The sequence below is a fragment of the Ipomoea nil genome, unplaced genomic scaffold (assembly GCF_001879475.1).
Source record: "Ipomoea nil cultivar Tokyo-kokei standard unplaced genomic scaffold, Asagao_1.1 scaffold1361, whole genome shotgun sequence".
Classification (NCBI taxonomy): Eukaryota; Viridiplantae; Streptophyta; class Magnoliopsida; order Solanales; family Convolvulaceae; genus Ipomoea; species Ipomoea nil.
The window spans coordinates 488,727-511,296 of record NW_017617789.1 but is presented as its reverse complement, the minus strand read 5'-3'; the positions used below and the strand labels follow the sequence as shown (position 1 = coordinate 511,296).

General features: G+C 30.5%; 1 protein-coding gene and 1 long non-coding RNA gene across 2 annotated transcripts; both read right to left on the bottom strand.

Annotated features, from left to right (window-relative positions):
• Positions 1-2,156: 2,156 nt before the first annotated feature.
• On the bottom strand, positions 2,157-2,526 carry LOC109185859. The gene is made up of 2 exons (XR_002055061.1): positions 2,449-2,526; positions 2,157-2,319 (listed from the first exon to the last, which is right to left on the bottom strand). It is a non-coding gene; the product is annotated as an uncharacterized LOC109185859 (long non-coding RNA).
• Positions 2,230-4,182, bottom strand: LOC109185773. Its single transcript, XM_019335723.1, has 8 exons — positions 4,033-4,182; positions 3,677-3,949; positions 3,289-3,605; positions 3,040-3,213; positions 2,836-2,940; positions 2,657-2,726; positions 2,449-2,547; positions 2,230-2,319 (listed from the first exon to the last, which is right to left on the bottom strand). The coding sequence occupies exons 1-8, from the start codon at positions 4,180-4,182 to the stop codon at positions 2,230-2,232; spliced, it is 1,278 nt and encodes a 425-aa protein (XP_019191268.1).
• Positions 4,183-22,570: the final 18,388 nt, after the last annotated feature.

Genomic DNA, 22,570 nt, shown 5'->3' with positions numbered 1-22,570 from the left:
TTCATTGATTCAAACAAAGGAAAAGCTATTAATGATGAATTAATATATTGGCACGCAAAAAGCCTGGCTAAATTTCCATTGGGTGAGTGGAAATCAGAAGATAATAACAAAAAATTTGTACCTGCCGGGTTTAAGAAAAATCTAGATACTCCCTATTAGAGTTGATGATTGATAAATATTTCATTGTTTTTATGTAATTTGGAATATAGGCATCAACCTATTTAACTATACTTCTAATTATCTTATATCTTCTTTTTTTTTTTTTGGAAAAAAATCTATCGCCATTATTCAATGGTGTTTAAGCAAATTTAACTGTGGATCATAGTTCATGTGGCAGCGTGGACCATGAAATAAAATGACATCGCATCATTTTAATTATATTTTAGTTTTATTTGACAATATACGTTATTATATGATCTATGTTTTTTTAGTGGCATCTCATTTTTGCCGAGTTCTATTTGTAGTACTATAGATATTTGGAAAAAGTGTCAAATTGGCCCCCTAAGACAAGTGGATAGTGCAATTGGGTCCCCTAAGTGAAAAAAGCTCCATTTAAGTCCCCTAAACCGGTAAAATTGTTCAATTAAGTCCAATATGACTTGTTTATCAGGTTAAATCGATATGGTGTTGACACGTGTCCTTCTTATTTTATTTTTTAAAACAAATATTTTTTATTTATTAAAAATTAAAAATATTATTTATTATAAATTAATTAATTAAAATAATAATAATAATTAAAAATTGAAAAAAAAAAAAAACAGCCACCGACTGTCTGCACTAGACAGTTAGTGGCTGTCTTCCTTCTTCACAGTCATCTTAAGGAAAGCGGCTATGGACGTCTGGCCGTCTTCCGTTCTGCCACGGCTGTCCGTGAAGAAAGAAGACAACCACCGGCTGTCCGGCGCGGACAACCGGTGCTGTTTTTTTTTTTTTAAAAAAATTTAAAGTATTATTATTATTATTTTAATTAATTAATAAAAAATAATATTTTTAATAAATAAAAAGTATTTATTTTAAAAAATAAAATAAGAAAGACACGTGTCAACACTATATCGATTTAACCTGTTAAACAAGTCATATTAGACTTAATTGAACAATTTTACAGGTTTAGGGGACTTAAATGGAGCTTTTTTCACTTAGGGGACCCAATTGCACTATCCACTTGACTTAGAGGGTCAATTTGAAATTAGACCAGCGGGCATCCTTAGCTTAATCGTCATGGGTTCTAATCTTATCATGAATTTTTTTTTTATTAATATAGTTATAGATTATATACTCACTGTCTCAATAACTATAATACTGATCATTTCATTATATATGTAAAATTATTCAATTAGCTGTTATTGTGGAGTATATATTCTTTTAATTTTGTGTACTCTATTTAATTATTTCATCTCCTTTTCATAACCCTGGACCATTTCTGCATTTTAATTATTACCATTCACACAAAAAGATGATAAGAATATGGCCCAGCTTTTGTTAACATTGTTGTTGTGTTGTTGATTACATTTGCAACAACTGTATGGACGTAGATACTACACAAGGTAAATCGCAGTAAGAATATGGCACATGACAAGTTCATTCAAAAGAGTGTTGACAATAATTGAATTCATGACATTTAGGTATGTAAATCATGTTCCACTCACTTAGCATAATTCTATGATTTATAGATATTTAATTCTTTATCATAAAATTTTTGATGTAACTACTTATTATTATACTTATAAATATCAAAATAAGAGTGTGTTTAGTTCATGGTTTTAGCTATCAGGAATGAGAATCAAATTTACTAGTACAAAAAGAGCCACAGGCGTCTTTACTATTTGAGAATACGCGTCTTTAAACTTAAAGACGCGTATGGCGCAGACACTAAAAGTTGGCAACTTTACGCGTCTTTACTTGGTAGTCGCGTAAAGTGGACTATACGCGTCTTTTCCTGGCAGGTAAAGACGCCCATACTGTAATATTTTTTTTAATATTTATTTTAATTCAATAGTATCCTGTACTAATCTTTGCTCCAACAGAAAATTCCACTACCAAACAACATTTATATGAAACAACATTTATATGGTTCAAACCATTCAACACAATATATATAATCCAACATACATAATTGTCTAACACAATATAATCATCCAACATCATAATTGTCTAACACAAAATAATAATCCAACATTAATATATCATAATATATACAATGTAATTCCATCTAGTGCACCTAATAAACATTTATATGCACTCATTTACAAAATAGTCTATCCATAACCTTCGTATCTCATCTATTTCATCCTTAGAATAAGCATTTGTGTCTTGATATGCCTACAAAATTTTGGATAATTAAAAAAAAAAACAATGAGTATATATACTATAAAATATCTTTCAAAAAAAAATATACTATAAAATATTATAATAATTAAAAATATTTAAATTGTATCACTTTGTACTCACCTCATCCAACGAAGTGTAGTTATGAAATTTTGTGCATATATCATAAATGAACCTCATAACGTAGTATCCATATTCATCACTACCGGGTTGTTGAGGACACTAAAAGAAAACCACGTACACATGTATATATATAGATATATGTATGTATTAGTTAATTGAAATATAACTAAGTAAAATTTTTATAGTAAACAATCATATTTTTTTATACCTTCACATATTTCCAATTAGCATTACCCATAATCCTTTGCCCTCGTTGAATTGCAGAGGTTCGAAAAGCCCTATCATTAATGTATATATATAGAAATAACTTAATTGCCAATAAAATAATACTAAACTTATGAAAAAGACATAATTTGAAGTACATAACATTTTAATAGTTTTACTTACATATTCACGGCTTGTTTGACTTCAATTTTGCGCCTACAATTCAATGGATCTAATACGTATACGATTCTTGAACTTGCATGACGCACGAGTAGTAACCAATGATTCCTACAGTTTTTAAACTTGTAAATTATAATTTTAATTTAAAATAATTCAAATGATACTATATGAATTTATAAAAATATATATATATATATATTTTCTTACGCTTGATGGTATGGTGCTAAGATAAATGTCTTGTCTTTCAGCGTAACCATGGTATTCCCAATGTATGTTGTAACAGCATCCTCATTTAAGTCAACATTTCCTTTCGCAAATTGCGTTGGACACATAAACCCAATTGAGTTGACTTCAAAGTCCTTGCATAGCTGATGAGCATACCTGAAATTACATATCCTAAAATAAGTTATTTGAAAACACAATAAATTTTTGAATTAATGAAACATATAAACTTACACTATAAAGACTTGAATAATAGACACATCAAGCCAATCCATCGTGAATAAGTCTTTAATATCTTCAATCATCACAAATATGTTACTCATATTTGTATGGTGAAAGATATCATAATCCAACCCCAACTCAAAATAATCCAAGTCTAAAGGCATTCTTCTTATCAAATTATGTAATCGCTTGCCACTTTTTCCCAAGGGTTGCAAGCCATCATCATCAATAAAAGGATGTCGTGCGCCAGTAGCAGACATGTCACATTGTTCCTCGCTTTGTTTTTTGCCTTTATTTTTCTTAATTGCTGAATTTTTGATTATTTCTTCCTACAAAGAGAAATGTAAAGATTAAAAACAAAAATTTTTAATACAATTATAAAACAATAACAAATAATTACCTCTTCAATATTGACTAAATGTAAAGGCCATTGTGCAAATGATCCAACAATTTCTGCCAATGTTGTATGAAAACTTGTTGGTACAGGTATGCTAAGTGTTGTTGTTGCACTTGGAAGAAGCATATCAACCGAAACTTTTACATGAAGCGGTAGTAATGGTTGACTATGCACCATAGTGTCAGGTCCACTAGGATAAAGTGTCCCGCTTGCAACAACCTCCGTAGTTGAATCTCCAATGTCAAATAATACGGCTAAACGACATGGAATTGGACTCTATTTTATAACAAAAAAAAAAAAAAAGTGTTATTGTAAATATTGAAATAAAATATTTCATATTATAAAATAAGAAATATTACCTGAAGCATGCCAAATGGATATGAATCAACTGAATGACAACTACTACGGGTACTAAGTAGTGGTTCAGTAGGCATATGGACGCTCTGAGGTGTACCCACCGCTGAACTCCTAAAATCATTAGAAAATTGTTGGGGGAACTGTTGTGGCATGCTTTTTATCACAAGACTAAGTTGATATTTCAGCATATCAATCTCAGGTTGCACCTCTAGCAGTGTATCTTGTCTTACTTGTTTAGTAATGTCCAGCCTAACTTTCTCGGCAATATCTGAGTACACATCTTTCTTGATAATCTCTCTAATGTCATCCACCGATACCACTCCACTCACTCTTTCCCGAGCCTTCTCTGGTTTGCCAAAAACTTTCCTTACATTAAGGTAACTGCCAACACCTCTAACATAACCAGAGAGATCTCACTTCTTATAAAGAACGGTAGACAATACATCATGTTGTCTACTTGTTTGAAATGACCCCTGACCTAGTTCTTTGACCTTTTCAACCTATTTCAGTATATAATAAAACTACATTAAACTAAATAACATTTTAATATTATTTATAACCAAAATATTCTCAAAAAGTCAATACTTACAATTTTCTCAACCACGCTCACTGTTTTTTCGTTGGGAATATAAAAATTTCCATCATCCCCTTTCTTCGATCGTGCTCGAACCCAATCAAGACTACGATCATTTGATGTAAGGGCCGAGCTAATAGAGGCACATGAGGACTGAGAAGATAAGGGATCAGATATAAGCCACCCTGGCCTTTTCCCTGCATATCCAACATTCCCTAAATGATGTGGATGTTCATTGAGCAATTGTTTTTCCCTTGCCTTTTTACTTTTTTCATATTGAATCAAAATATATTATTAATACATGCATAACAATTACACATTTTTACTAACATAATCAATTAATTAAAAATACCTTGAACTCCTCCGTAGTGTGACTAGCTACAAATCTCTCCCATTGTTCATCATTCAAATATTCATATAACTCTGTGGGAGATGGATATCTTGGATGCTTCTTGTTTATATATTCACGTACTAATGGCCATTGTTATTATTTGGTTGACAGGTTTCTATAACACTACTATAAGATCGGATTAGATTAACCGTACCCCTTAATTAGAAAACTCAATCCCTAATAAATATAAGGTTTTATTCCATTATTCTCCCTCCTGGTAATTTGATTTTTAAGTTTGGATTAGTGCTTTTAGATTTTTGTTTTGTTTTTTTTTTTTTTTTCATATTGGTGCTTTGGATGTCTTTATATTAGAATAAATTGTCTTGATTTTTTATTCTTGTACTTTTAAAATATGTATTCCCATTATATGATCATACATAACCAAACAACAATATATATTGGTAATCATTCCAATTTCATCATACTACCAAACATGCTAAATACTTTCACCAAAACCCATTACCCTTACCAAGTATTTGATTCCCATTCCGATTCTCATTTCCATGTGCGAGAACCAAACACACCCTAAGAGTTATTCTAGGGGTTAATTTTTTTTTTTTTTACATTATATGACATATTGTGATATATTAAGATCGCAGAATTATTTAGCGCATACTTTAGCTTCCGATGCTTTCAATTTCGATTTGCCTATGTACTGGGATGCTATCCCACCAGACTCAGTTTCATGTTATCTACAAATGCATCCACAATGGTTTCCTCAAAGAAAAAAAAAAAAAAAAAAAAAAAAAAAGATCGAATCCTGGTGGTGGGGTCTTTAGATTCTTTGGACTAAATGACTGAGAAATTATAAAATGAATACTATCTTATAAAAAATCATGAGTATTTCAAAAAAAAAATCAAATAAAAAATTAATTAACAAAACAATAAATCGATCATAATCCGATATTTATAATATTTGCCAATAAAATATCTATAGTATTACAAATAAAACTCGGAAAAAAATGAGATAAGATAATTAGAATTATTATGGTGTTCCCTTCTCTTGTGTGATTTGTACACTATTACAACTCTAATAGGGAGTATTCTAGATTTTTCTTAAACCCGGCAGGGACCAATTCTCTGTTATTATCCTAAGATTTCCACTCACCCAATGGGATTTTAGCCTGGCTTTTTGCGTGCCAATATAAATTCATCATTAATAGCTTTAATTTTCCTTTGTTTGAATCAATTAAGACAATTTTTATGGATTCTAACGACATACTAATTATTAGAATTTCACATGCTCTATTAGGTTAGGGTGTAGATTTTTAAAATTGGAGATTCAATCTTTTGAGAAAAGATATAAAGGAAATTTTTAAAAGATTAAATTAAATTAATGATTTTTTTTTATCACTGGTATTAATAGGGAAGGGATCAAGTGCGGGAGGGGGCTTTCCGTGCGGTTATGCATTACTCACCGCACAACCGTACAGGAAATTAAACATGCACCCGCACTGAAACTTAATTCAGTATTAATAATATCAAATATAATTAAATATGATATATCAAGTTGTATCGAGTATTATTAATGCAAGTGCTAATAATATTTGATACAACCAACTGTGCAGTATCTTATTGCATCTGAGTATTGTGGATATGGTAAAAGAAAATTATACGGACTATTAATTAATATGCTTTTTATGTTAAAATGTATCACATTAAAATATTATATAAATAGACTAATTTATTCGATGGATTTGTGGAGAGTTTAAAGAGAACTGTCATCTCGATATACCCCTACTGCCACATTACATCAAAGGCTAACCATAAAATTTATTCAAAATTGTTAAAAGTTAGGTGACGGCTTCTTGTGTTTGGCCAAAACTTGTCCATTAAAAGTAAAATTCTTGTCTTGGGGACCCTCACACTCCGTCCCTAGCGGATTAAATTTGTGGAGGAGCTGGCCAAACCTAACCATAACATTTTGGTCCCCTAATAAAATTTTGGTCCCCTTAGATAGCCGCTTATGCGGCGCCTAGGCGCTGCTCTACCGCTCGACTAGTACCTAGCGCCTACTATAATTGTGCATGATCAAAAAATAGATGTGCATTTATAGAAGTTTTAATTTCTAGTTGATCTTCAAATGATTTTAAGTTTCTAACGTTTGAAAATTTTCTAATAAAAAATTCTAGCTTCCAGATTTGTATCAGGTGTTATATATACAAAGTGTCAAATTGGCCCTCTAAGTCGACCGGATAGTGCAATTGGGTCTCCTAACTAAAAAAAAGTTTCATTCAGATCCCCTAAATCTGTAAAATTGTTCAATTAAGTACAAAATGACTTGTTTAATAGGTTAAATCTTCACATTGTTGACACACGTCATTTTAAATTTTTTTTTTTGTTTTTTTTTTTTTTTATAAAAACTTTATTTATTTATTTATTAAAATCTATATTATAAAAAAATAAAATAAAACGAAATAAATTATAAAAAAAAAAAAAAAAAAAAAAGAAAGAAAGACACAGCCACCTAAATAGCTTTATGCGTTTTCAAAAAAAAAAAAAAAAACAGCTTTGTTTTTGTTTGTTTGTTTGTTTTTTTTAAATTTTATTTTTATATATAATATATATTTTAATAAATAAATAATTTTTAAAATAAATAAATAAATAAATAATATTTTAAAATGACACATGTCAATAATGTGAAGACTTAACCTGTTAAACAAGTCACTTTGAACTTAATTGAACAATTTTATAGGTTTAGGGGGGTCTGAATGAAGCTTTTTTTAGTTAGAGGACCCAATTACACTATCTGGTCGACTTAGGGGGCCAATTTAACACTTTTCCCTTTGTATGAAACTAAATTCTAATTAAATTGGATGGGCATTAGAACACAATATCGTATAAATATAGCATTGTTGAGATGTTAGTTATGACCCATTTAACCAAAATCAAATTACACTCAATTTTTTTAGTCATATTTTTTGTTTTGATTGAATCTCGTTATTGTCATAAATTGATAATTCCCAATTGTTGTCACTTTATGTATTGCCATTATATATGTTGTAGCTTAAACGAGTTAGATATTGCATTACATCTCATTTATGAAAATAATGATTTTGTTAACATAACCTTTTATTATGTTTTTATCATATTCTTTAATTTATTATTGTCTATATATGAATATTTGTCTTGCATGCAGTAATGTGATGGCATTTTTGGCGAATATTTATATTCTTTTAAATCTCAATCAACAACTATGTTGGCATAAAAAAACTCGTGGGAAATTTTCATTGGCAAGTTGTCAGTAGGAAAATGACATTTGTGGGGAGAAATTATTGGTACTCGATCGGCTAGTGAAGTGAAATGATAATGCTAAGGGCATCCATAACATCTCTCCCTTTATCTTTTGTGAAGTCATAATTTTTACATTATCTTGCTTTTCTTATTTTCTCTCTAATCATTCTCTCGTTTCATCCCTTTTTAGTAGACCATACTCTTTAAAACTCCTATACATAATTTATTACTGAGTATTTTATTTACGTTTCTATGATTAATAATTTTAACTTTAGAATTATAATTAGTTACCACACGTGCATTGCGCGAATAATCCAATGTCCAATGTACATTTCTAAATTAGTTTTTCAGAATTTATCAAAGTATCATTTGGTATATCATGGCGTATATCAATGTAAGATTATCAAATTTTTCATAAAAGTAAATATTTCAAAAATGTATTACTATAACCTGTGACAAAAATGTTGAATTAACTAGTGTTATAACAGTTTTAGAAGGGAGCACCCTCACTGAATAGTACCCAAACATAGTTTTCGCAACACAAAACTCTATTAATTGGCGTGATCCATGCTTCCTTTTGTTGCCACTTCCGCCATAAATGAATTCTTGATTTGAAATAGTTTCCACCACAATTTTAGTGTCTTGGCACAGTGCACCTTCAAAAACATAATCAAATCCTTCTTCCCCCAAAAGACAATGATAATAGACATAGTTTCTCATCTATGTTGAATATATAGTGTAAATTAGGTGTACCGTTTTATCAATACCCAATGCGTGATTCTAATTAATTGACCAAAGTTCATGTTAAATTTTATTTTGTATTTTTTAATACGCTGTGCTCTAACATATTCAAGTATATGTTTAACAATTATGTCAATTTTGATTGGGATAGGGTTCAAACTTAAGATCTTTCTTATAAAAAATCAATGAGTAAGTTAACAATAATAAATGGTTAACGGAATATTCCGTTACTAAAGTTACACTAACGGAATGGAGGGGTATTTATGAAAAGTAAATGATATAATTTAGGGTAAAATAGAGAGAAAAAAATATTAAAATCAAAATAATATGAACCATTAATTTCAACCAACAATTACATCTTTCTCGCCTAATATTTATGCATTAGAGATGCCCTAATAAGCTAACAAAAAGTATAGCCTTTGAGGCGGTATAATAATCAAGAAATTAAAGTTTTTACAACTTCTTTTCATAGGAAGGGATTTATGGTCAAAATTTTGACATCATAACTAGCTAGTCAAAGTTAAAAATTTTACTCAGTGTAAAATTTACCTAATTTTTACACTAAAATAAAATTTACCTAATACAATATCATATAGTGATTGCAAGTTTTTCTCATCATCATCTATCCACAAAAAAAGTTAAAAAAATTTCATTCTTAATAATTTAAAAGGTGAAGATTTATTTTCATGCTTGGTATATACTTTTAACTAGATAATTAAAGTTTCAATCAATTCAACAATGAATACATTGTATTGCATTGAAATTAGTGAGAATAACCACCTTCTTTTTCTCAAGCAGCTAATAATATGAAAATTTTATGAATTTATTGAGAAAATTACACTTTTGGTCCTGTGACTATAGGGTATTGTTAATTTCAGTATTTGACTTTAAAAACTAACACTTTAATCCCGTGACTATGCAATTTTTAACACATTTAATCCACTCGGCGAAATCACCGGCCAAATGTCGCCGGAAAGTTGTAAAATTATTTTAATTAGTTTAATCCGAGAGCAATATGGTCATTTCAAAGTTCTTTTTCTTCCGTTCTCCTTCATACTTCTTCTTCCTTCTTTGCCGAGAAATTTGCGCCAGCGCCGGAGAAGACTTCTTCTTCCTTCTTTGCCGAGAACTTTGTGCCAATGCCGGAGAAGACAGTTCGCCACGCACTTCTGGTTGCCGGGAAAATCCCAGAGTTCTTTGCCGAGAACTTGAGGACGTTCAGCTCTCTCAAGGCCGGTGGTACGCCACCAATCAAATGCTACGTGACGTTTCGTAATTATCGTCGATGGCAAAACCGCCCAAAGTGTGAAGTTCTTTCCGCCTAGAAATTATCTACTATGTTTGGCAAGGGTGTCGGAATGTCAGAGGGCGACCGATCTACTGCTATGTTAAATTAACGATCTACTGCTACGTTAAATTATGCTTCCTCACCAGCCAAATGTCGCCTTTTGTTGTTTCCACTTTTTAATATAGAATTGAGAATTGAAAGAGGTGGGGGAGGATGAGTTGAAGTTATGCTCCCTATTTTTAATAAATTCTTTAAACTGCTACTTTGCCTAGTGTTCTGAATAAATTATTGAACACTTTCCGATCAGAAGCTTACACTTGGCGGCGGCAGCAGAGGTGGAGGTGGCGGTGCCGGAATCATACACTTTCCGACCAGAATATTCAACCGCAGAAACTCCTGCGCTGTCGGCGGCGGAAACGTCACCATTTCTCCGTGCAAAAACACCACAAAGAATAGCAAAAACTACAAGCAATATGTTTAGTATTTCCCAGCTCTTCTTAACGGAATTGGGCCTAAGAAAATGTGTGAGGAAGTAATCTCATATTGCTGTTGTGGGCGTTGACGGCAAAAAAGAAAGAAGAAGTATGAAGGAGAATGGAAGAAAAAGAAGAACTTGAAATGACCATATTACCCTCGAATTAAACAAATTAAAATGATTTTATAACTTTTCGGCAACATTTGGTCGGTGATTTGGCCGGGTGGACCAAATGTGTTAAAAATTGCATAGTCACAGGACTAAAAAGTTAGTTTTTAAAGTCAAGTACTGAAATTAACAAAACCCATATAATCACAGGACCAAAAATATAATTTTCTCTGAATTTATTTCACTGCTCTTTTTCGCGTCATGAAAACTAATATCATATCATAAATAATATAATGCTCCATTCCTATCCTTCCGTTGATTGTGTAGTGGGGGTGGGGTGGGGGGGAGGGAATATAAAAAGAAACCATGAAAGATAACTTTGCAACTCATTGAAATATTTTGTTATTTGCATATAGCAATGATATATTTGGAGAATTTTTTTTTTTTAATTCTAGAAAATTTTAAATGAGCCAAATATTTGAAATAAATTTTCCTTAAATCTTATTTATTACGTTTTGTGAGTAATACTAAACATGTTTATAATTTTCAAGAAAAAAAATCTCCAAATTAATAAAGCATTCCTTGCAATTACTTTTTTGATGAAAAATTACTAAACAACTTCTTAGTGCAGTTTATCTCTCATTTGTGGTTTGCAAGTTATTACATATGGGTTGGATTTACTCAATGCACAATTTCAAATTAATAGTGTCCACGAGTTCCCCGTCAACAAAAAACAATTGCTAGATATGAGAAAACTTGTATAAATACCTATAACCTATTCATTCCGATCCCTACCATTGAAACCAAGCACAAAGAGAGGCAAAGTTAACTACAAAGAACAACCCAACCTCCAAGAAGATGTCGCGCATCACCGACGGTATATATTAAAATTATGCAATTTCTCAGAAAATAATAATTTATATATCTTCATATATATCACTGCAACTTCGATGAATTTGGTTGTTACTAACACCATCATATCCCGGCCTGTTTTTGAAGGTAAGAGGAGCTGGCCGGAGCTAGTGGGAGTGGACGCATTTTAGGCAAAATCTACGATTGAGAAAGAAAACGATGAATTATATGTTGTGGTGGTTTTCCAAGACTGCCCCGTAACCAGGGATTATGGGTTTAACCGAGTTCGTGTTTTCGTTGACTGTAGCAACGTTGTTATAAGAACTCCGGTGATTGGCTAGTTCGGATCCAACGAGATTGGGTTGAAGTGGATGTTGTAAAACCTGCATGCATGCCCCAATATAATAATAAATGTTTGTACATGGATTTCATGAAAAACTCCATGCATGTTTATTGTACTATCAATAATATAATTAAACATCTGCTATGTTCATCAATTGCTGAGTTTCTTTTTATAACCAAATTCTCTCCAGCTTCATCCACGCACTCCATCAACTCCATAATTTTTTTTTATTTATTTATTTTTTCATATTTCCAACTTATATTTTATTATGATTTGATTAATAATAATTTAAGGTTCATAAGTAGCAGTATAATTTTATTTATTTTTTTAATTTCAGATGTGGATTATTTTAATATATACTTTAATTCACAAGTGTAATCCAATTTATGAAAATATAGTTTGAACTATTATGGTATTATATATTTAAAAGGAATTGATAATTTCATATATATATATATATATATATATATATATATATATATATATATATATATATATATATATACTACTGGAAATTATAGAATTTCCGACCACCTAAAAGTAATCTTAAAGCAAAAAGTGGTCGGAAATAGCAATAAAGGTTTCTCCGGATACCAAAAGTGGTCGGAACAAGGCTTTCGACTTGATTTAAGATCACTTTCAGGTGATCAGAAATTCCATAATTTCTAGTAGTGATATGTGTTGGAGGGGGAGGGGGGGGGGGGGGGGGAGGGTCAATGATCAAGTGAGTCCGCCTCTTCCCATGAGTCTGTTTAACGTATCCATTGATCATTGTAAACTTACTAACAATAATAATACTGAAAACACTCTCTTCCCTATGCTGCTATGCATATGGAAATTAAATGAAAATAAAACTTGATATTAACATAAGTTAATAGACTGTTAAATTGTTAATAGCAACCAAAAAGGTCAAAGATGAGTGGTGTAACCACACTACTCACAATACTAATATGGGATTTGGGGCTACTTAGACCAATTTGTTATTATAAAAAAAAATTCAATTAATTATTGAAGAAATACAAGTTAAGACAATAAATATCCGATTACTATAAGAATTTTTAAAATATAAATATAAAATAATCTTTCTATCCAATCCAAATGGTAAGAAATCCAGTGGGTGAAACATGTTTTTATAATTTCTCTATAACTTATTATTAATGAAAACAAAACTGCATAAAAGTATTATTAAAAACTAAGTAGTAAAAAAAATGTATTTGAGTGAAATAATAATATAGTCATGGGGAATCAGACCCCAGTGTTCCTGTTAGAAGTTAGGAACTCATACCACTTGACTATGAAGCATTGTCAGGACCAAGAAATGCCTTTAAAGCGGAGGCAATGATGCATTATATAGTGCCGAAGACCTTTCGTATGTTTGACAAGTGTACAACATCGACTAATCTTCATTATTGGTACACATGTTGTGCCTCCCACTACTTTGCTTATAACGCACTTCTCATGCATAATTGGAACTTCTTGCCCTCTAATACACAAGAAATAGATCTGGTTTGTTGGGTTGGGGTGTGAGATGCTCAGTGGAGGTTGGGGGTTTGATACCCCTGGTGATAACACCTCCTTAGCTTATTTTAGTCTATGCTTCCTTCTTTCCATAGTTCAATAGATTTTCATTGTTCTTATTGGGTCAACACCTCATTAATAAAGATGGACACCCCACTTGGGCCAAGACTTCTTCAATAAAATGGATCTCGGGGTCCCATGGCCCCATCATACTCCAATATATGTTAGGAAATATTACTACGGAAATAATAATTACCAAAAAATACAAACAAAGGACGAAATTAAAGGTTGGGTTAGTTCGAGTTGAGCGAAACACTCTTTCCTTAAAATCTTATTTGTTGTCTCCATTTGGTGCTACGAGTGTTGTAGTCTAGTTTTTCCAGGATAATAAACAAACTACGATTTAATGTTTGAGCACTCAAACAGTTAAACTCAGCGAAATAGAACAAGTTTACAACACAGAGATTTGAGAAGGAAGATGAGCAGGGTTTCTGGAAAGTAGAATGTTGTAGATTTTCTATGTAAAATCTCCTGCTCAACCTAGGTATATATAGGAGATGAAGAATTAATTAATAGCATTTATCATGACGTTTATATGGATAATAAAATCAGTCTATATAATCTTCCGACAAGCATTTATCTAGAACTTAATTTTAAAATTGGAATTAAATAGTACAAAATGGTACTCCGAACAAAGAACTCACTTGCCAATTTTTCAGACAACATTTGTGCTCGCAGATGTCGGCATACACAAGTGGACCGAACCCACTTGCCTATTTTCAGACGACATTTGTGCTCGCAAGTGTCGGCATACATAAGTCAAGCCTTTTGTCGACATCAAGATGTTGTATATGCATGTGTATGGTAATAAAATGATATTTATGTATAAATATAATTAAGAGACTCTAAAAAATCTTACATTACCGTGAAAATTTTCTTAATTTCATTCTAGTAATGCACAAAATGATTTCGCCACTTTTGTCATTACATTATATAGATAGATAGTCTCAAGAAAATTTTGCAAGGAATTGCTATTATTGATGAATAAAGTTTGAAATTAAAATGCGAATATAATAATAAATCATGTCTTCATATGGCACGTACGTAGCATCAATCTCTATCACTGACCTACACAATTTTATTGACACGGAAAAAGCGTGGCCAATTTTCTTTTTTTTTTTTTAAGAATAAGATTTAAATTGACCACCGAACGTAACCTAAAAGTATAATTAGATCACTGAACGAAAAAAGTACAATCAGACCATTGAATTATGTAATTTGTTCCAAGTGACCTGCAATAACATGTTACTTACATATAATTAGCTAAAAAAATTTTAAAAAAATTATTTTAAAAAAAGAAAAGTACCACCTGATCCATGAAGGAATGAAGGCAACGGCCATGGCTGCCTTCATCCCTTCAAGCTTAAAAAAAAAAATATCAGGGGATGAAGGCAGTGGCTATGGCTGCCTTCATCCCTTCAAAGCTTTTTTTTTTTTTTTTTTTGAAAAACAAAATATTAAGGGATGAAGGCAGTCATGGCCGCTGCCTTCATCGCTTCATTTAAAAAAAAAAAAAAAAAAAAAAAAAAAAGCTTTGAAGGGATGAAGGCAGCCATGGCATCCCTTCATGGATCTGGTGGTATCTTCTTCTTCTTCAATAATTTTTTAAATTTTAGCTAATTACCTGTTGGTAACTTGCTATTACATGTCACTTAGGATAAATTGTGTGATTTTACCGTGTTTAATGATCTAATTGCAATTTTTTTGTTTAGTGGCATAATTGCACTTTCAGGTTACGATTCAGTGGCCAATTTGAATTTTTTTTTTATTATTATTTTTAAAAATTTAGATCATATCCCAGCTTTTTTAACGAATTAGTCATTGGCACCTTGAAACCTTTATAAATACCCTTGCTAGCTCTCACCTAAGAATCCATTCCAGAAAGAAAGAAAGAACAACTAGTTAAGGAGCAAAGTTCATACTACTCCGAGGATGTCGTCATGGTGTGAAGGTAGTCCCAATTGTATTTCTGTTCCTCTATGTATTAATTACAGTCCAGAGATGTATTAGTTGAGTATGATTTGGTGTTTAATTTGAATTCCTACCTTTATTATATACGTACAGGTAAGGAATCTTGGCCAGAGCTTGTAGGAGAACAAGCAGTGGTTGCCAAAGCCATAATCGAGAAAGAAAATCCTTTGGTGACTGTAAGAATGGGCTATCCAGGATGCCCGAGACCCTTAGATTATAGTTGCAACCGAGTTTGGCTTTCTGTGGACTGTAACAACGTTGTCCAAAGAACTCCTGTGGTTGGTTAGATGGAGCATCAGATCAATTCGCCAGTTGAAAATGGGAAATAATCATGCATTACATGCGTGCAACCTAGTATGTGTATTGTCCTTAAAATAAGAGTGGATCGGATATTAGCTTATATGATCTACTCCTTGTATGTCTTGTTGTACTGTTGTGCTCGTATTAATATCAGTGATTAAATAAAACCATTGTCCACATCCATGCTCTAATAATTCTTTAATTTTGATATATTTCTATTTTGAATATCATTAAATAATGACCCAATCTAAAAACTACAAGTTTCTAGCTATTACACATACATTTTACCCTAAAATAGAATTTCAAATTTATTACATTCAGTAACTTGCCTATGTTACATTCTAGTGAGAAATATTAAGATTTTTACCTGGTACAAAAAAAAATTAAAAAAGACATGGAACTTTAATTTGTTGCATAAGTTTTAGTTTAAAAAAGGTTGACGAAATATTTAGTTTTTAATTAAAAATGTGTGAGGTCAGTTAATTCATGACAATCGAATTATGGGTGTAAAATATGAGGAGAAATTTAAGAGGGGTAAATAATATTTTTCTTTATGCAGTGCTTGGTGTATTATTTTAAACTTTGTACCCTTATTTAAGCCTATATCGGTTATTTAAATAAAAAATAATAATAATACAATACTTTTGTAGTTATGTTGAATCAACCACATGCAAGGGAGTGACTGCTTAATGTGTTTTGAAGTAATGAATCACGATCACATTCATAGAATTCATTCTTCCTATGATACATCCATTTGCATAAATCAACAATTGTAAAAAACAAGAAAAAATGAGTTGGTCAATTGTGTGTGTGTGTGTATATATATATATATATACTATCTACTATACTAATAAGAGCCCAAGAGAGTTAGGCTTATAATGGGTAGAAAATATGGCGGTCAATTTTTTTAATCAAATGAATGACTCAGATTGATCAGTTTTTAATTTTTTCTTAAGATTTCCTAATTTATCCTTAATGAATATGATTATCTGTTAACTTTTCCGTTAAATATTATTTTTTCCGTTAATTTCGGTTAGTTCACCGTTAACTTATCATTGATTTCAATAAGAAAGGTCTTAGGTTCGAATCTCATCCCAATCAAAGTTGGCATAATTAGTACTCTATTTTACGTACTCTTATTAAATTAAATAATAATTTAGAAGCTACAACAAAAAATAATACATATGTATTTCTTTAATTTAGAATTATGTGTCTACAATGCCTTTATTAAAAAAAAAATATTCATTATCAATAAATTAAATAAGAGAAATAATTTCATTAGTTATATTGTATTTATTTTTCTCCAATATAAAAATTCTTTACATTCAAATTCATCAATTGATTATATTCGCTACATTGTCCCTACAATGTCTTTATTAAAAAAAATTATTCATTATCAATAAATTAATTAAGAGAAATAATTTTATTAGTTATATTGTCTTTATATTTCTTCAATATAAAAATTCTTTACATTCAAATTCATCAATTGATTATATTCACTACATTGTCTATTATCTTTTTTGTGTACTATTTTTAAATTAAATATCAAAGTTATAATACAAAATAATGCTATATATTTATTTACCAAGTATTTTATTAATAACATGAAAAAATTAAAAAAAATATAATTAATAAAGCCAATCATATTAACTACTTGAGGGATTTGTTGACAAAGAGAGTATTCAAATCACACAACAAATTGAAGTGAGAACTACCTCGCAATGTCCTTGTTTGACAATCAACAATTAGCGGATTATATTAGCGAATTTGACCAGCGAATTATATCAACGATTGGTAAAAAGATATTTGAAAAAATTAGCTGTTTAGATTAACATGTAAAATGAAAAAATTGTATATATATATATATATATATATATATATATATATATATATATATATATATATATATATATATAATTGTTTTAAAAAAATAAGAAAAAATAATAAAAAACATAATTAAGCCAATCATATTAACTACTTGGGAGATTTATTGACAAAAAGAGTATTCAAATCACACAATAAATTGAAGTGGAAAACTATCTCGCAATGTCTTTGTTTAGCAATCAGCAGTTAGCTCTTCAATATTAGTATATATTGTTGGTCCCGATAGAGTGTAGTGAGAGTCTAGAGGGGGGGGGGGGGGGGGGGGTGAATAGACTCTTTTCATGTTTTACCCCAAAACCACCTTTCGGTGTTTTAGCGCAACGAATATTTTAGATTTGATTATTTGCTTTGCACGAGTTTATGTTTGAGAAGAAAACTTTCGGTAATGATGATAAAGTGAATATGATGCAGAAATGAAATGCGTAAGTAAAGAGATAAGGAGACAAGAGTTTTTATAGTGGTTCAGCCAACGTTGCCTACTCCACTCTTCTTCCACAACTTGTGGAAGGATTGCACTATCACTCGTTAGTACAATTACACAAAGACTTCCTTGATCACTAAGCCGGACAGCCTTCGTAGGTTTTTCAACTCCTCAAGTTTACTCCGCCTCTATCAACTTCTTCTTCAGAGTTGAGGTTGGTAGAAAGAGATTTCTGATTTCTCCAACGTGATGAAGTCTTGACTGTGAAGGATGATTGCTTCGTACAAATGGCAAGACTTCTTCAAAGTGTAAGATGATGATCAATGGACTTCTTCAATTGTCTTAACACCTTGACACTGGTTCACAAAAGCTTGGGAGAGTTGAGAGCGTTTAAGAGCTTTTGCAAGTAATAGATCGAGTGAAAGTTGAACCAGCACCTTCTTAGTTGATGAAGGTGGGTTTATATAGGTGATGAAAATTCATCCGTTGGAGGGAGATGAAATTTTCGAACCGTTTAACCATTGGATAAGGACCGGGGAGCTTCATGCATTAAATGCTCCATTAATGAGGTTGTACCATGTAGCCGTTGAAGGTATGGGAGGCATTAGGGTTTTGTCTTTTAGCTCCAGGAGATGGTACCTCTTCATTTAATGCTCCTTGGTAATCGTGTTCCCATGAGATCCTTATTTTCCTAGGACGTTGTCAAATCAGACAGATGAAACATTCTTCTCGTTGTTGAGGAGAAAGAATACTTGGAAGGAATCGTCTTTAATAAATCTGTCCTTTCGAGGTAGTTGACAACTCCTTTTAAATTCTTGTTGCTGAACATCTTGTCTCGTGTCTTCTTTCGTCTTGTAGACCCTATCAACTAGACATAACTCATTTTAGTGTGTTTGTCTAGCTTAACACGAATTACATGAGAGTTATGGCAACTCTAGTCTAAGACGAAAGTAGCGATTGAAAAAGCTAACAGTTAGGGGTCTACTTTCTACGTTACATTGGTATCATCAAAATCCTAATACAATGTTCCTAACATATATTTAATATTTTATTTTCGAATTTTTATTGTTCTCCCTTATGTCCTGTATTTGGTTTCAACCATACCTATACATTTATTTTATTGACAATTATAATCAATCTTGACTATATTATCTTGTATTTGTAAACTTAGAATTGTCTATTAAATACACAAATTTAACATTCAATTATCTATGCATTAACAATTCCAATATAATCTTGCCTTGATATATTTTAAAGTACTTATTTAAAAAAATAAAACATTGGGCATTATCTCAATCGCGCAATGCGCGTAAAAAACTAGTATATATATATATATATATATATATATATATATATATATATATATATATATATATATATATATATATATATATATATATATATATATATATATATATATATATATATATATATATTAGGATCAATTACTTTGATTTTTTTTTTTATCTTTAAAACCTTTATTCCCATTATAGGATCATACACAACCAAACATCAATATTAATAATCATTTCAATTTCACCATACTACCAAACATGCAAAATACTTCCAGTAAAACCAATTACCATTATCAAGTATTTGGTTATCTTTCCGATTGCGATTCCGATTCCCATATGTGAACCAAACACACCTTAAAATTAAAGTCCTAAAGCTGTGGCCTAGGATTGACATTGCAAATATCAAAATCAAACACTTATTGCAATGCCAAAAGTTATAATTAGTAACAAAGGTATAAATTTATTTTCTTAAACTTGCGTAGCAATTAGCTCTATGTTTCAATGACAAGATGCTACACTTTACTCTCAAAACCTCCACCCCAACAACAAAATAACCTTATTTTTTACTGACATATCTACCATATTAAAGTGAATATAATGGTATATATATTTCATATATATAACACCTGATAAAAATCTAGAAGCTAGAATTTTTTATTCCAAAATTTTCAAACGTTAAAAACTTAAAAATCATTTGAAGACTAGAAAACTTCTATAAATGCACATCTATTTTCTGACCATAGAATTAAAAAATTTTATTAGGGGACCAAATGTTATATAATGGCCTATTTGACCCTTATTCCTATATAATTTAACTATACTTCTAATTATCTTATATTATTTTTTTTTATGACCAAAAAAATCTGTCACCATTATCCAATGATGTTTAGGCAAATTTAACTGTGGATCATTGTTCATGTAACAATATGGACCATGAAGTAAAACGATATCGTATCATTTTAATTAAACTTTAGTTTCATTTGACAATATACTTTATTATATTATCTATGTTTTTTTTTTTAAGTTTCATTTTTGACACACACTAGTTTCATTATATAATAATGTTGAAGTATCATTTTAGTTACACTTTAGATTCATTTGACAATATACGTTATTGCATGAGCTTTATTTTTCAATTAGTTTTATTTTTCCATACACACTAATTTCATTTTAGTAACTTTGAAGCTAAATATCATTTTAATTACACTTCATGTCATTAATTTGACAATATGCGTTATTACATGAGCTCTCCTTTAGTTTTATTTTCCACACACACTAATTTCATTATAGCAATATGCCATTGGTTAACAATAACGGTAAAAAGAAAAAAAAAAAAAAAAAACCCACAAAACGACATTGTATTGGATCGTGGTCCACACAGCGATAGGCGGACCATGGTCTACCATATAACAACTATGACGTTTATTGGGTAAACTATACTCTTATGTAATAGCACACAAATCATGTACACGAGAGGTAAACAACACACTTGAGAGTTCTAATTATCTTATCTCATTTTTGTCTTCTATTCGTAGTACTATAGATATTTTATTGGAAAATATTATAAATATTGGATTGGATTATGATAGATTTATTGTTTAGTTTAATTAATATTTTATTTGATAGTTAATGATATTTTTTTTTTTTAGAAATACTCATGATTTTTTAAAATGTAGTATATGTTTTATACATTCTTAATCATTTTTCGTCCAAAGAATCCAAAGCCCCCAGTACTGAAGTTCGATCCTAATATATCACAATATGTCATATAATGTAAAGATTTTAACCCCTAGAATAATTCTTAATTTTCTTATTTCGATACTTATAAATATAATAAGTAGTTATATTAAATTTTTATTTGATAAAGAATTAAATATCTACAAGTTAAATCATAGAATTATGCCAATTGATGAGTGGAGCATCATTCACGTACCTGAAAAGTCATGAATTCGGTTCTTGTTAACACCCTTTTGGATGAGCTCTTTCTATGATGTATTTTTACTTTTTTAATGTGATTTACCTCTTTTGTGTAGCATCTAGTAACTAGTGTGCAATCTGTTACACAATTGAAATAAATAAATAAATAAGGAGTCCATAATTTTGTTATTGATTGGGGTGAATGTCTGGTAGCTAGCAATAATTAATGTGGTGATTGACATATAAAACTCGTGCGAAATAATAATTGGAAAACCTGTCAGAATGACATTTTCTGAAGAAATTTGGCTATATCTGTCATGATATAATGTTTTCTATGCATAGGAGAAGGCCAAAAGCTGGGCCATATTCTTATCATCTTTTTATGTGAATGGTAATAAAATGCAGAAATGGTCCAGGGTTATGAAAAGGAGATGAAAAAATTAAATAGAGTACACAAAATTAAAAGAATACTCCAGAATAACAGACTATTGAATAATTTTACATACCTAATGAAATGATCAATATTATATTTATTGAGACTGTGATTATATAATCTATAACTATATCAATAATAATAAAAATTCATTCCTCCCAAATTTCATCCCCTATGATTAACTGAGCTATTCATGCGAGCTAATAAAAAAAAATCATGATAAAATTAGAACCCATGAGGATTAAGGATGCTGGTCCAATTTATGTCATTTGAATAAAACTAAACTTTAATTAGATGGGATGGGCAATAGAGCACAATATCGTATAAATTTAGCATTGTTGAGATGTTAGTTGTGACCCAAAAATATATGCATATATATCAACGAAATTATAACGGTACAAAACAACCATAGGGAAGCTAGGAAGCTTGTTAAATAAAATAGATCTTCCACATTTCTCAAAAATCCTTATCTTCAACTTTCAAAAGAGAAACATCATTAGCTTCATGCATATTGACATGATATAATTCCCTCACTCACTCGTTTGCTTCGGGCAAACTGATATGCTATAATTCACTGCCTCGTTTGCTTCGGGTAAACTGATATGATTTAATTGGCTGTTATTTTTCAAATATAACATTTAAACCAGTTATATCATGTATATCATAAATAATAATAATAAAAAATCATTATTATAACGGAGTATACCACTCCTTAAATAACACAGAATTGCATAC

Excerpts from the sequence above, each read along its gene's own strand:
- LOC109185773 (XM_019335723.1), bottom strand. The coding sequence starts at position 4,182 with ATGCCACAACAGTTCCCCCAACAATTTTCTAATGATTTTAGGAGTTCA. Across the intron at positions 3,214-3,288 it reads ATTATTCAAGTCTTTATAGT|GTATGCTCATCAGCTATGCA; the intron begins GTAAGTTTATAT and ends ATGTAATTTCAG. Across the intron at positions 2,727-2,835 it reads GTCAAACAAGCCGTGAATAT|GGCTTTTCGAACCTCTGCAA; the intron begins GTAAGTAAAACT and ends CATTAATGATAG.